The 15,412-nt window shown below is 43.1% G+C and overlaps 1 protein-coding gene across 2 annotated transcripts in view; it reads right to left on the reverse strand.

Moving 5' to 3' along the window:
* Slc35b4 (solute carrier family 35 member B4) overlaps positions 1–3,112 on the reverse strand; it is a 28,288-nt gene extending 25,176 nt beyond the window's left edge. Inside the window, exon 1 of one of the 2 annotated variants that reach the window (XM_052720018.1) lies at positions 2,828–3,112. In XM_052720018.1, the coding sequence (XP_052575978.1) occupies positions 2,828–2,904 (77 nt within the window). In that variant the 5' untranslated portion in view covers positions 2,905–3,112. The remainder of the gene's footprint in view (positions 1–2,827) is intronic. The other variant, XM_052720019.1, reaches the window with a different exon arrangement.
* Between the last annotated feature and the right edge of the window lie 12,300 nt (positions 3,113–15,412).

Below are 15,412 nucleotides of genomic sequence, written 5' to 3' on the forward strand. Positions count from 1 at the left end.
TAATTCTATTCTACTTTTTTGTCTTTACATAGGATGTGTGAGCCTCCCTGTGTATTCCTATGATCCTACGATCAACGCTTCCTTAAGCTAACGCAGAGAGCATTTTAGGGACACAGTGCGGGCACAGCTAGGGGCGGGATGTCTTTGAACTGGAACAATTCATTTTAAAGCTTCCAAATAAAAACTTGAAATGTTTTCCCTGAATCCTTCCTTCTCTTTATTTCTTAAGACTTATAACCATCGACTGCAGACAGCTTCTCTTACTTGGGATTTTCTTTGGCAAAAATCCAAATTTTAATCTTTAAAAAAGACAACTTTGAAGAGAATGAATTGGGCAGATGGTTCACACCTTGCTTTTCTCTTTCCTGGACATAAAAACTTCCTTATTTAATTCAATGTCATGTTCTTGATGGAAAAATTAAATGGGAAAAATAAAATCTTTCACATTGTTATTTTGATGTTAAGACACACAATACCTTGCCTGCTTCATCAGCTCTGTGTATATATGTATATACAGCACATATATAAAACATACATATGTTACCTGTTCTGAAGGTTGGTCAGAAGCACCTTAAGAGGGGAATCAAGATCTCACTTATTACTGTGTAACTGTTCATTCAATGCACAGGGCTTGTATTTTATTACTGGTCCCAACTAGAGGTCTACAAAAGTCAGCAAGAAAAAACTGAATTTGTTTTCCAACTGGGGAAAAAAATTGTTCAATATTTCCTTCTTTGAACAAGTCATTTCAACCTTTGTATTTAGAGTGACATCTAAGGGCTCCAAGGAAGCCATTTAAAAAGCACAGTGTCTGCTCTCTAAGGAGCTTTCTATGGTACTTCCTCATGATTAAAGCCACAGGTTTCAAGATCCTATCTAGAAGGAACTTTAAAGAGCCTCTGGTCTAAGCAGGTCCAGTTTTACTGCTCTACAGTGGGAAGTTGTTTTGTGCTTAAGCCAATCAGGAATAAGTTGCTATCAGTCTGATATACTATACATCGCATTAATAAACCCACCTTCTTACCACTGCAGGAAAATCCACAATTGCACACCAAAATGCAGATTTAAAAAAAAAAAAGTTAAATAAGGAATTCGGATTCATTTACAAATTAATCTTAATAAAATTCTAAATAAAATTTCCTATAAGAAATGAAAAGTGTTTATAAATTTATCCACAATTTTCCTGGATCATCACAAAAAAACAAGCGAATAAACAAGGTATCCCTGGACTGAAACAAAACTGTGAGGGAGAAGGGGAAGCCAGCCACCAGCGTGAAGCAGGCTGTGCACATGCATCACTCAAACCTTCAGAACCCATGGGGATGGAGACGCTCTCACACGTGCCTCGGATGGCTGAAACTAAGTACTTGAGCCAAGAGCTCACAAGCTGTACACAAAGGCATATCCAACAAAATTATCTGACTTTGTTTCTATAGCTGGCCTAAATATATCACTTATTTATTTAAAAATATATTAAATATATATATCAAATTCCAAAGTTTCCTTCCTTTGAAGTGTATCCAGCTTACAGTCAGAAACTTTCTTTTTCGTTTTCATATTCCTTACCACTCCCAAGACAAACAATTGCTCTTCATCAACACTCTGCATAACAAAATGGCAAGCTCTCAACAGCAAAAATTAACCCACACAGAGCTGACCATAAGTAAACTGCTTGCTTCAAAAGGACTTAAACCAACAGTATCAAGTAAAATACATTTCTACCAGGCATCTCACTGTGGACCGCTCAAATTAAACAATAAAAGGGAACTGGAAATGGTATTGGGCTAGAAATTTAGACATCTTTGATGCCATTTCTTGCTCTGCCACTTACAAGCAGTGAAAAGGCCACCTAACTTTGCATCTGTTTCACTCTCAGCCAAACAATGTAACCCTTGAACACCGGGTGCTCAGAGAGTCAATGGACACAGCATATAGATTCAGAAACATGTAGTTAGTTATTACTGTACTGAGATGTTATTGAACTGCCTGGAAAAGGAGGCCCAGAGAAGCTAAGGAATTGGAAAAGGCTGCACTGCCAGAGCATAATGGAGCCAAGCCTGAAATGACTAACTTGAGCTGTTTAGTCCTAAGCGTTTTCCACTCCACCTCCTGTCTCTTCTCTAACTTCTGCCCACTGAACTTTGCACATTATTACCCAACATTATTTGTAAGACGCCACCACAAAGCCAACCCTGTTCCCTCTGGAAAAGTGTCATAGTCATTCCGAAGCTATGCTTCAAAGTGCACGCTTCTCAATTAAAGACTGTAATATGCTAAATGCTCAAGGACCATGGTGACAACCCAGTAGTTATCTGCTCTACATCTCTCACATGTGAGTTTGGGTAAAGTCCTCACAATCATCTACCACCAATAAAAGCAAATGCTTTGCAGGACATGTCAATACACACAAACGAAACTTTCTTTGCAACGTGTACAAACAGGACTGCTTTGCATGTGAGAAGGCTTTGCCCAGGACAGGCACGTGTCATTCACCAACTGGACGGAAAAAAAGTGCTCTAGAGTTGGAGGAGTAGTAGGGAGCGGGTGGTTTGGTGGAGAAACAGCCTCTGCCAATAGTTCCTCGAGTACTTGGATCAGTCACGTGAAAAAAAGTCTCCAAGCTTCAAATTCTCGAAGTGTTGCATCTAGGTGACGACAGCAGCACCCTGGGTGTCTCTGTCACTTGGATGCTAAGGGACGAGCAGTACGCAGGACTGCTGAGTAGCGGGCAGCGCGGGTACCCAGTGCAGTGGAGTGGGGAGGTGGATAGGGCGAGCAGCCCTGGATCAGCCCCGGGACCCGGGCGCGGCCCGCGAGGGTCACTCACCGGGCCAGCAGCTCTAGGAAGATCACATTACTGCAGCAGCCTGCGAACACCAGGCCCACCGCGAAGGCCGGGCGCATGGCCGGTGCGGGGCACAGGGTGCGAGCGCGCAGAGCGCCCTTCCAGATCGCTATCCTAGGAAGCCCTCACTGAACATCACCACCTCCCGCTGTTCGTTGCTCAAGGGCCGTCTCTGTCCACTCTTCTTCCGCGGCCGCCACCGACGCGACCAGCCCAAGAGCTGTAGTTCTCAGTCATCCCCGGCTCCATTCATCTGAGGGGGCGTCCAATGGCTGGCCAGACTACATGTCCCAGCATACCGCGCGCCTTTACGGCAGGCGTGAAAAACTGGCAAGTTTCCCCGAACCCTCGCGTGATCGGAATGCTGCGCGGCCTTCTGGGAAATGGAGTTCCAACGCTGTCTGTGTTGAGTACCAGAAATGTTGAAACAGGATTCCAACGAAGTAGCTTGTGGGATCTGGAATTACAGACCTGCGACTACTCATCTGAGTGTTCTAGCACCGAAAACAACTATCCTAAAACTGAGAGAATGTAGAAATTTCTCTAAACCAACTTTTAGGAAAACAGTGAAACCAAAAGTTTTGAGGTTGAGCCTTGGTTATTTAGGACATCAGCTCAGCACCCCACTATCACCATAAGGGAAGATGGGCCCGTCTTGGAGGTTATTGTGGAAAAGACTAGCACTGTACGTATATTGCTTTCTGTTATGGTTTTTGTGGAGGCATTGGGCACATAATTGTGTTCTGCTGACATTTTGCCAGCTTAAGGTGCTCATTAAGTACTGAATTTAACTGATAAAAGGCATTCTTTTCACCTTAGTTCTTGTTTCTGTCCTCCCTTGTAAGACAGACATTTACAGTTTCAGAATGCATCGGCATTACCTGGGGTGCTTATTGCAAATACGGAGTTCAGGACCATACACAAGAATTGTGATTCAGAAAGTTTGAAGCTGGCCCCAGTAACCAGCACTTAGAGCATGAACTCAGGAGGATTCTGATACAGTCTTTGGGTCACAAGTTGAGAAAGCCATTGGCAAGTATGTTATGAATCTTGAGGAAAATGTCAGACTGTTTGTATCTTGAGGAATAACAAAAAAAAAAACAAACCCATATACCAATCTGTCTCCTAACTTGCCTCCCATTACATGCTATCACTGCTGGATGGAATTAGACATATGAAGCGACACAGTTCTGAGCAGTGTACTAATACTGCATAATAGGAAGTAGGGTATTGGGCTGTTAATGCATTGCATTTATCAAAAATCAGCCTTGCTGGATGTAGAAGGTATACACATACTATACAAACATAGAATACAAAATCACCAGCTGTGTACATAGTGATCACCATGCATTCTTTCTGTTTCTGTTGAATAAAAGTCACCACCAGGAGGCTCGGTGACAAATGCCATGAGACTTCAGCAGGAAGAAGAGGGGGAAGCGCTTCCTTTCACCTAAAGGCTGGTGTGAGTAGGTTTGTTTGTGTATGGATGTTTCGCTTGAGTGTACATCTGTGCAATGTGTGTGTCCTGGTGCCCTGAGAGGCCAGAAGAGGTCATCAGATCTGGAACTGAAGTTACAGAGGTTGTGAGCCACCGTGTGGGTACTAGAAGAGCAACCAGTGCTCTTAGCCACTGAGCCATCTCTCCAGCCCAGGTATGGACATTTTTGACTGGAGTGCTTGAACATTGCCATTCTCAAAGTACCCCGCTCCGGGTGGAGGTTGACTCTGCAGCTGAGGCTGAGAACGGTTAAAGAAAGGGAAAAATGGACTCAAAGGGCTAGGCTTAGTGACATCAGTAGATCGTCTTTAAGGTGCCATCTCAGCCTGGTTAAATCCAAATCCTTAGGGAGTAGGACCAGGTATCCGCTGTAATTGAAAATCCAAGAGTGAAAAGCATGGCTTTACTTAACTCTCAGCGGTTCTCAAGCATGGCTACATAGTAGAGTCATGTTCAAGACTTTAAAAATGTATTGAACAACAAAAACAAAAACAAATCCAGAAGTATCAGACCCACTTCTGATGAAACAAAGAAGACATGTAAGTCCATCTTAAGTGGTTGGGTGGGAGTTCCACCTCAAACCCTGGCGCCCTGACATCCCTATACCCAAAGAGTCTGGAATGTTTGGAAGGAGTCCACCTCAACTCCCCTCCCCATTTCTCTCCCTAAACCCGCCCCTTCAAAGCCCGCCAAACACAGCTCCTCCCCCAAGAGAGGCTCAAGACTATTCCCACAGGGTATATAAGCTGCATCCCCCAAAACAGACACGTGGTTCTTCCAGCCTCTCAGCCCCATCTCCTCTCTGTGAGCCGGTGGGGAATCACCCAGGAATGCTTTACCCATTAAACCTGGGCTTTTCCTGATTCGGTCTGATTTGGTTTGCTGTGTCAGCAGAGAGGCCTTCAGGAATCCTAAAACTTATCATCTGGAGGTTCCACCGAGGGGGGTTGATTTTTCTCCACTGGCCCAGGGCCCCATCGTGGGAAAACACCCCTCTCCCCCACACCTGCTCTCCGCCAGACTAAGATCAGTTCTCGGTTGGGTGAGTTGCCCTTTCCAAGTCCTTGCCTAGGAAGGAGGTCCAGGGCCTCTTCATCTTTAAGGGTGTCTTGCTAGAGATGTGCTGCACCAGGCCCCCGACCCATTCCAGAGCAAAGGGCTGCCTTTGTTCCATGGGACCCCTTCTCCAGAAGACTGTCTGTTGAAGGGAATTTCCTACACCCCCCTGTTTTTTTGACGGATCCCGGTGTAGACTTGAGGAACTGCACTTGCCATTCACAGCCTGATCCCCAAATGCCCTGCGGGGTCTTTTACAAAATCTATTCAAATTGGGGCTACAGAACTGCCCTACTTCCACTGTTCTGCATTCCCATCCTCCCTACAGGGGCAATGTCTCACAGCACCGGTCCATTCACTGCTGGAGACACTGACCCCTCCCCCACTTCCCCCAAACTCTACCTACCCAACCCCCTCCTCCAGGGTCACAAATCTAAGACCAAATTCCTCCTCCTTACCTTCCTTCCTGTCCTCCCTCCCCTCACTGCTTCCCCCCATCTCCCAATGCCTCAACCTACACACTGGCCTAACGCCCCCAAGTCTTCCCCAGTTTCTTCTCATACTCAGTCTCACCAGACTCCTGCCTTCCCACCCATTTCATTTCTTGGTCAGTGCTAGATATTAGAAAAAAATTTAAAAAGGCTGAGGAGTATCCCCAAACTCCCCTACAGGAATTGGTGAAAATGGCTTTTAAAGTTTTTAATGCTCGAGAATGACAGCCGAGTCAACCCTACAGACAAGGCTGCAACAGAACACTCTCCAAGTCAAGCATTAGCAGCTGCTCTGAGGCCACCAGGAACCCCACAATGGGTATAAGGGAAGTTGGCCATGAGGCTCCATCCCACAGGAGCTCAGCCCAAGTCAACTCCTCCAAAAACTTGCTTCAAATGTGGCCAGTAGGGCCACTGGTCATGGTATTGCCCTGACCCCCAGCCGCCCAGGAGGCCATGCCATGTCTGCTGACAGCCTGGGCACTGGAAATCAGAATGCCTCCGTGTAGGCTCATCCTCTATGCCATGCCATGGAGGTCCAGCCTCACCAACTCTGAGAATTCCTAAGCCTGGTGGAGAACTGACATGGCCTAGACCTGCTGACTCTGAGCCTAGGGTGACGCTGTAGATAACAGATAAGTCCATTGACTTTCTTTTGGACATGGGAGCTACCTATTCTGTTTTGACATCTCACTCAGGTCCTACAATTCCCTCACCAATTTCTGTCACTGGGGTGGACAGGATCCCTTCCTTCCCACTTAAGACCCTGACACTTTCCTGTATTCTTGCAGGGTGATTCTTCTCACACTCTTTTTCTTGTCATACCTGCTCACCATGCACCTCTGCTTGGTTGCTATGGTCTCAGCTTTTTTGGGGACACACTCACCTTGGCCCCCACACTCTCCTGAATATTTCACAAGTCCATTCACAGGGGCCCTCTAGATATGTCAGCCTTTGCACCAGCTTCGAGGACACCAACCAGGCAAGGATTGGCAGGTGGACTTCACTTACATGCCCACACCTAAAGAACTCTGTTACCTCCTAACTATGGTTAACACCTTTATCCTCAGGAAAGGCTGAGAAGGCCAAGGGACTCATCAAATGACAGCTCACCAAGATCTTTATTGAACTCAGGTTATCTTGGTCCCCCCTTCTCCCCACTGTCCTTACCTGCCTCTGGGCCACCCCACACTCTCCTACAGGTTTGAGCCCTTTTGAGCTCCTTTACAGAAGGCCCTTCCTCCTCAATCACCACCTCCCAACCCAAACTCCCCCACTGGCTGGGTATCTCCCTTACCTCTCTCTTCTGAGGTCCCTTCTCCATTCATACTGTGATCCTCAACACCCCCTTGGCTGCCAAGCTCCTGGGACATCCATGCTGGTACCATCTTTCCAGGCTCAAGTGGGCACCTATTCAGGATACATGGTCTGTCCAGCAGCTGGGACCCTCCACCCTCCAGTTTTCCAAGATGTTCCACTAAAGGGCCTATCTGCTCTTCTGCTCTGTACATTCATCTTTACAGTACAACTAGGGCAGATGTTAATGATCTTTTTTTTCCTAGAAACTTGCCTTCTTTGCTTCCTCAAGAAACAGATGCCTGAGGTCTCCAGGATGACAATCAACCAGATGCTCCTCCATTCACACCTCCTGCTGAATGTGAGCTCACCAATTCCTGACTCCTTTTCCCCATGTCGCCCCATGCCCACAGGAAGTTGTCAGACTTGAACTGGCGTCCCTATATCCAAAGAGTCTGGAATGTTTGGGTGGGAGCTCCACCCAAACCCCTGGTACCCTGGCATCCATATACTCAAAGAGTCTGGAATGATGATAAGTTTTAGGCCTCCTGAAGGTCTCTCCTCTGATGCAGCAAACCGAATCAGACTGAATTGGTAAGCCCAGGTTTAATGGGTAAGGCGCTCCCAGGCGATTCCTGGCCCGCAGAAAGGAGACAGGGATGCAAGACTGGAAGAACCACATGTCTGTTTTCTGGGATGCAGCTTATATACCCTGTGGGCGTCGTCTTGAGCCTCTCTGGGGGAAGAGTTGTGTTTGGCGGGCTTTGAAGGGGCAGGTTTAGGGAGAGAAATGGGGAGGGGAGTTGAGGTTGATCTTCCACCAGACTCCTTCCAAACAGTAAGCAGTGACAATACTCTCACGGCCTCTGCAGTCGGTTCTGCCTAGATGAAAGCTGAGACTTTTCTCTGATGGAGATTATTTCACATTAGACAAATCTTCACTTTCCGTACACCCCAAATTTGGGAGCACTTGGGTGTTCTAATCATCTGAGTAAAGTCTCAGCTACAAATCAAAACAGGCTGAAGTTACTGAAGGAAGAGGAAGCTTGAGAGTCTGCATATGCTTTGCATCTTCCTCCATACTCTGTCTTGTCATATTTCAGATTTTAGTAATAATACATTCACTATACAGATCAATGACCTGGGCTCTTGTTCAGATGCTGATTCTGGTTCAGTATGCCCAAGGTGAAGGAGAAGCATGAGGTTCTTCCTCTTTCCTTCTTTCTTTCTTTCTTTCTTTCTTTCTTTCTTTCTTTCTTTCTTTCTTTCTTTCTTTCTTTCCTTTCTTTCTTCCTTCCTTCCTTTCTTCTCTCTCTTTCTTCTTTCCTTCCTTCCTTCCCTCCCTCCCTCCATCCCTCCCTCCTCCCCTTTTTTTCTTTTAACATTTATTCTTCTCTCATACATTACATCCCTACTGAAGTCTCCCCTCCCTTCACTCTTTCCAATCCCTTCTCCCCAGATCAACTCCTCCTCTGCCCCCTCCCCAAATGAAAAAAAGAGCAGGCCTCCCAGGGATATCCACCAAACATGGCTTAACAAGATACAGTAAAACTGGGCACAAACTCTAATATCACAGCTGGAAGTGGCAACCCAGTAGGAGGAAAAGGGTCCCAAGCACCTGAGAAAGAGTCAGAGATACCCCGACTCCCATTGTTGGGAGTCCCATAAGAACACCAAGCTACACAACTCTAAGGTATATGCAGAGGACCTAGCTCAGACTCATACAAGGTCTGAGTTTGTTGCTTCAATTTCTGAGAGCCCTTATGAGCCCTGCTTAGTTAATTCTGGAGGCCAAGTTCTCATGATGTCCTTGACCCCGTTGGCTCCTGTACCCCTCCTCCCCCTCTTCTGTGGGGTTCCCCTGGCTCCACTTAGTGTTTGGCTGTGAGTATCTGCTCCTGTCAGTTGCTGGATGACCCCTCTCTGATGACAATTGAACTGCTATAAGTATAGCAGAATATTGAATCATTTCATTGACTTTGGTTCTATCCTTGGTCTCTGGGCTGTCCTGCCTCTGGTTCCTGGCCATCCAAGCAGTGTCAGGCATGGGCTCCCTCTCATCATGGGCCTCCAGTTGGACAGGTCATGGGTTGGCCATGCCCACAAGTTCTGTGCCCCCATTGCTCCAGCACACACATCTTGTAGGCAGGACAGATTGTAGGTCGAAGGGTTTGTGGCTGGGTTGATGTCCCAGTCATGCTGCTAGGAGCCTTGCCTAGTTATAGAAAATGACAAGTTCCAGCTTTCTATTCCCCATTACTAGGAAACTTCACTAGGTTCACTCTTATAGATTCCAGAGAGTTTCCATTGCACTAGGGTTCTACCTCACCCACCCATTCCCCCCAGTCCCAGTCATCTCTCACAGTATTCTCTCTCTCCATCTCTCCCACCCCCACAGATCCCTCCTGTTCCCATCCCCACTCCCTGCTCCCTACCCCACCCACAAAAAATATTTCCCCTTCCCAGGGAGATCCATGTGTCCCCCCCCCCCCCCTTCAAGCCTCCTTGTTACTTAGTCTTACTGGGTCTGTGGATCGGCCTTTACTTAACAGGTAATGTCCACTTATAAGTGAGTACATACCATGTTTGTCTTTCTGGATCTGGATTACCTCACTCAGTTTGATATTTCCCAGTTCCATCCATTTGCCTGCAAATTTCATGTTGTCATTATTTTTAACAGCTGAATAATACTCCATTGTGTAAATATACCACGTTTTCTTTACTCATTCTTTAGTTGAGGGACATCTAGGTTGTTTTCAGTTTCTGACTATTATAAATAAAGCTGCAGTGAACACAGCTGGGCAAGTGTCCTTGGAGTAGGACACAGCATCCTTTGGATATATGCCCAAGAGTGGTATAGCTGGGTCTTGAGGTAAATCAATTCCCAGTTTTCTGAGGAATGGCCGTACTGATTTCCAAAGTGGCTGTACAAGTTTGCACTCCCACCAGCAATGGAGGAGTGTTCCCCTACATCCTTGACTGCATGTGCTCCCATGTGTGGTTTTAATCCTAGCCATTCTGACAGGTATAAGATGGAATCTCAAAGTAGGTTTGATTTGCATATTTCACTGATGGCTAAGGATGATGAACATTTCTCTAAGTGTTTCTCTGCCATTTGAGATTCCTAGGTTGGGAATTCTCTGTTTAGATCTGTACTCCATTTTTAAACTGGATTATTTGGTTATTGATGTCTAGTTTCTTGAGTTCTTTATATATTTTGGATATTAGTCTTCTGTGGGAACAGTGAAAATCTTTTCCCATTGTGTAGGCCACCATTTTGTCTTATTGATGGTGTCTTTTGCCTTACTGAAGCTTCTCAGTTTCATGAGGTCCCATTTATTGATTGTTGTTCTTAGTGCCTGTGCTATCAGTGTTCTGGTCAGGAAATTGTCTGCTGTGCTAATGAGTTCAAGGATATTCTCCACTTTTTCTTCTATCAGGTTCAGTGTATCTGGATTTATGTTGAGGTCTTTGATCTACTTGGACTTGAGTTTCATGCAGGGTGATAGATATGGATCTATTTGCATTCTTCTACATGCAAACATCCAGTTAAACCAGCACCATTTGTTGAAGATGCTTTCTTTTTCTATTGTGTGTTTCTGGCTCCTTTATAATAAAAAAATCAGGTGTCCATTGCTGTGTAGATTTACATCTGGGTCTTCTATGTGATTCCATTGATCAACATGTCTTTTTATGGCAATACCAAACTTTTTTATGACCATAGATCTATAGTAGAGCTTGAAATCAAAGATGGTGATACCTCCAGATAATTCTTTTGTTGTTCAGGACTGTTTTAGCTATCCTGGGTTTTTTGTTTTTCCACATGAAACTGAGTATTGTTCTTTCAATACAAGATGAGTATTGTGTTGGAATTTAGATGGGAATTTCATTGAATCTGTAGATTGCCTTTGATAAGATTACCATTTTTACTATGTTAATCCTACCAATTCATAAGCATGGGAGATCTTTCCATCTTCTGATATCTCCTTCAATTTCCTTTTCAATGATTTGAAGTTTTTGTCATACAAGTCTGCTTGGTTAGAATTACCCCAAGATATTTATATTATTTGTGGCTATTATGAAGGATGTTGTTTTCCTGATTTTTTTCTTAGTCTGTTTGTCATTTGTGTATAGGAGGGCTACTATTTTTTATTTGTTTGTTTGTCTGTTGTTGTTAATCTTGTATCCAGCCACTTCACTGAAGGAGTTTATCAGCTGTAGGAGTTCCCTAATAGAATTTTGGGGTCACTTATGTATACTATCATATTGTCTTTAAATAACAATGCTTTGACTTCTTCCTTTCCAATTTGTATCCCCTTGATCTCCATCAGTTGTCTTATTGCTCCCACTCGAACTTCAATTACTACATTGAATAGATATGGAAAGAATGGACAGCCTTGTCTTGTTCCTGATTTTAGTGGAATTGCTTTGAGTTTCTCTCCATTTAATTTGATGTTGGCTATTGGTTTGCTGTAAATTTCCTTTATTGTATTTAGGTATGTCCCTTGTGTCCCTAATCTCTCCAAGACTTTCATCACAAAGGGGTGTTGGATTTTAATCAAGGGCTTTTTTAGCATCTAATGAGATGATCATGTAGTTTAGTTAGTATGATAGATTATATTGACTTATTTTCATATGTTGAACCATCCCTGAATCTCTGGAATGAAGTCTATTTGATCATGGTGATGATCTTCTTGATGTGTTCTTGGATTAGGTTTGTAAGTATTTTATTGATTATTTTTGCATCTGTGTTCATGAGGGAAATTGGTCTGTAATTCTCTTTCTTTGTTGAATCTTTGTGCGATTTGGATATCAGGGAGACTGTGGCCTCCAAAAAAAATTGGCAATGTTCCTTCTATTTCTAATTTGTGATATAGTTTGAGGAGGCTTGGCATTAGCTTTTCTTTGAAAGTCTGGTAGAATTCTGTGATAAAAAAAAACAAAAAAACAAAAACAGAAACAAAAAACAAAACCTGTCTGGTCCTGAGGGTTTTGTTTTTTGGGTTTGTTTTTGTTTGTTTGTTTTGTTTTGTTTTTTTGATTGGGAGACTTTTAATGAGTGCTTCTATTTCCTTAGGGGTTAAAGGTCTATTTTAAATTGTTTATCTGATCTTGATTTAACTTTGGTAAGTGGTATCTATCAAGAAAACTGTTCATTTCTTTTAGATTTTTTCAATTCTGTGGAGTTTAGATTTTTAAAGTATGACCTAATGATTCTTTGGAATCCTCAGTGTCTGTCATTATGTTCCCCTTTTTGTTTTTTATTTTGTTAATTTGGATATTCTCTCTCTGCCTTTTAGTTAGTTTGGATAAGGGTTTGTTTATCTTGTTGATTATTTTCAAAGAACCAACTCTTTGTTTCATTGATTTTTGTGTGGTTCTCTTTGTTTCTATTTTATTGATTTCAGCCTTTGGTTTGATTATTTCCTGTCATCTACTCTTCTTGGGTGACCTTGCTTCTTTTTGTTCTAGAGCTTTCATGTGGGCTGTTAAAATGCTATTATGAGATTTCTCCAATTTCTTTATGTAGGCACTTAGTGCTATGAACTTTCCTCTTAGTACCACTTTCATTGTGTCTCATAAGTTTGGGTATGTTGTGCATTTATTTTCATTGAGCTCTAGGAAGACTTTAATTTCTTTCTTATTTCTGTCTTGACTCATTCAGCTTTCTATTGTTTCTGTTGTTGTTGAAATCCTGTTTTAATCCTTAGTGGTCAGATAGGATGCAGGGGATTATTTCAATTTTATTGTATCTGTTGAGACTTGCTTTTGTGACTGAGTATGTGGTCAGTTTTGGAGAATGTACTGTGAGGTGCTGAGAGGAAGATGTATTCTCTTCTATTTGGGGGAAATGTTTTGTAGATATCTGTTAGGTCCATTTGGTTTATAACATCTGTTAGCTACAGTATTTCTTGGTTTAGTTTTTATCTGGATGACCTGTACATTGGGAGAATGAAGTATTGAAGTCTTCCACTATCAATGTGTGAGAGTCAATGTGTGATTTAAGGCTTTAGTAATGTTTCCTTTACTAATGTGGGCACCCTTGTGTTTAGGGCATAGATGTTAAGAATTGAAAGACTAGCTTGGTGGGTCTTTCCTTTGATGAGTATGAAGTCTCTGTCTCTTTTGATTAATTTTGGTTTGAAGTCTAATTTGTTAAATATTAAAATAGGTAAATAAGCTTGTTTTCTAGGTTTATTTGCTTAGAAAATCTTTTTCCCACCTTTACTCTAAAGTAATGTCTATCTTTGATATTGAGGTGTGTTTCTTGTATGCAGCAGAAGGATGGATCCTATTTTTACATTCATTCTGTTAGTCTCTGTCTTTTTATTGGGGAATTGAGTCCATTGATACTGAGAGATTTTTTTTTTTTTTTTTTTTTTTTGAGACAGGGTTTCTCTGTGTAGCTTTGCGTCTCTCCTGGAACTCACTTGGTAGCCCAGGCTGGCCTCGAACTCACAGAGATTCGCCTGGCTCTGCCTCCTGAGTTCTAGGATTAAAGGCGTGCGCCACCAACGCCCGGCTGATATTGAGAGATATTAATGACCAATGAATGTTAATTCTTGTTAGTTTGGTGGTGGTAGTGGTGGTGGTTGTGTGTGTGTGAGTGTATATGTGTATGTTTCCTTATTTTTGTTTTGCTGGTATGAGATTATTTTCTGTTTTTTTTTTTTTAATTTGTTTTTGTTTTTTTGAGACAGGGTTTCTCTGTGTAGTTTTGGTGCCTGCCCTGGATCTTGCTCTGTAGACCAGGCTGGCCTCAGACTCATAAAGATCTGCCTGACTGCCTCCCGAGTGCTGGGATTAAAGGCATGCACCACTGCCACCTGGCTATTTTCTGTGTTTTTATAGGTATAGTTAACCTCCTTGGGTTGGAGTTTTCCTTCTAGTATCTTCTGTAGAGCTTGATTTATGGATAGGTATTGTTTAAATTTGACTTTGTCATGAAATATCTTGTTTTCTCTGTCTATGGTGATTGAAAGCTTTGCTGGGTATAGTAGTCTGAGCTACCACCTGTGGTCTCTTAGAGTCTGTAGGACATCTGCCCAGGCTCTTCTGGATCTTAGAGTCTCCATTGAGAAGACAAATGTAATTCTAACAGGTCTGCCTTTATATGTTACTTGGCCTTTTTCCCTTGTAGCTTATAATAGTCTTTCTTTGTTCTGCATGTTTAGTATTTTGTTTATTATGTGATGAGGAGACTTTCTTTTCTGGTCCAATCTAATTGGTGTTCTGTAAGTTTTTTGTACCTTTGTAGGCATGTCCTTTAGGTTAGGACAATTTTCTCCTATGATTTTATTAAAAATATTTTCTGGCCCTTTGAGCTGGGATTCTTCTCCTTTTTCTATCCCTATTATTTTTAGGTTTGGTTTTTTTCATTGTGTCCCAGATTTCCTGGATGTTTTGTGTTAGGAATTTTTTTAGATTTAACATTCTTTTTATTTTTTATTTATTTATTTATTTTTTTTATTTTTCGAGACAGGGTTTCTCTGTGTAGCTTTGCGCCTTTCCTGGATCTTTCTCTGCAGACCAGGCTGGCCTCGAACTCACAGAGATCCGCCTGCCTCTGCCTCCCGAGTGCTGGGATTAAAGGCGTGCGCCACCACCGCCCGGCTTAGATTTAACATTCTTTTTGACCAATGTATCAATACCTTCTAAGCCTGAGATTCTCTCTTCCATCTCTTATATTCTGTTGGTGATGCCTGTGTCTATAGTTCCTGTTCGATTACCTAGATTTTCCCTTTCCAGGATTCCCTGTTTGTGTTTTCTTTATTGCTTCTATTTCCATTTTTCAGGTACTGAACATTTCCTCCATCTGTTTGTTGGGTTTTTTTTCCCTTGCCTTTCTTGAAGAGATTTCTTCATTTCTTCTTTAAATACCTCTAACATCATAAAGTTGGTTATAAGGTCATTTTCTTGTGCTTTGGCTGTGTTGGAATATTTAGAGCTTGCTGTAGTAGGATAGCGGGGCTCTGATGGTGCCATATTGCCCTGGCTGTTATTGATTGTGTTCATACATTGGCCTCTAGGCATCTGGGTTTGGGGTAATTATAGGTTCAGGTGCCGATTTCAGAGTTTGTCTTTGTTGGATAAGTGGAGTTTTTTCCTCTTGGTTTCTGTTGTCTCTCTGGTCTTCTGGCCTGAGTGGCCTGCAGTTTTGGTGGTGGGCTACGTCCTTTGGTCCAGCAGGGTGCCTCCACTGGGGGTCTGGTGACCTGAGTGACC

The sequence above is a fragment of the Peromyscus californicus genome, unplaced genomic scaffold (assembly GCF_007827085.1).
Source record: "Peromyscus californicus insignis strain IS unplaced genomic scaffold, ASM782708v3 Scaffold_6__1_contigs__length_162567912, whole genome shotgun sequence".
In the NCBI taxonomy this organism is placed as follows: Eukaryota; Metazoa; Chordata; class Mammalia; order Rodentia; family Cricetidae; genus Peromyscus; species Peromyscus californicus.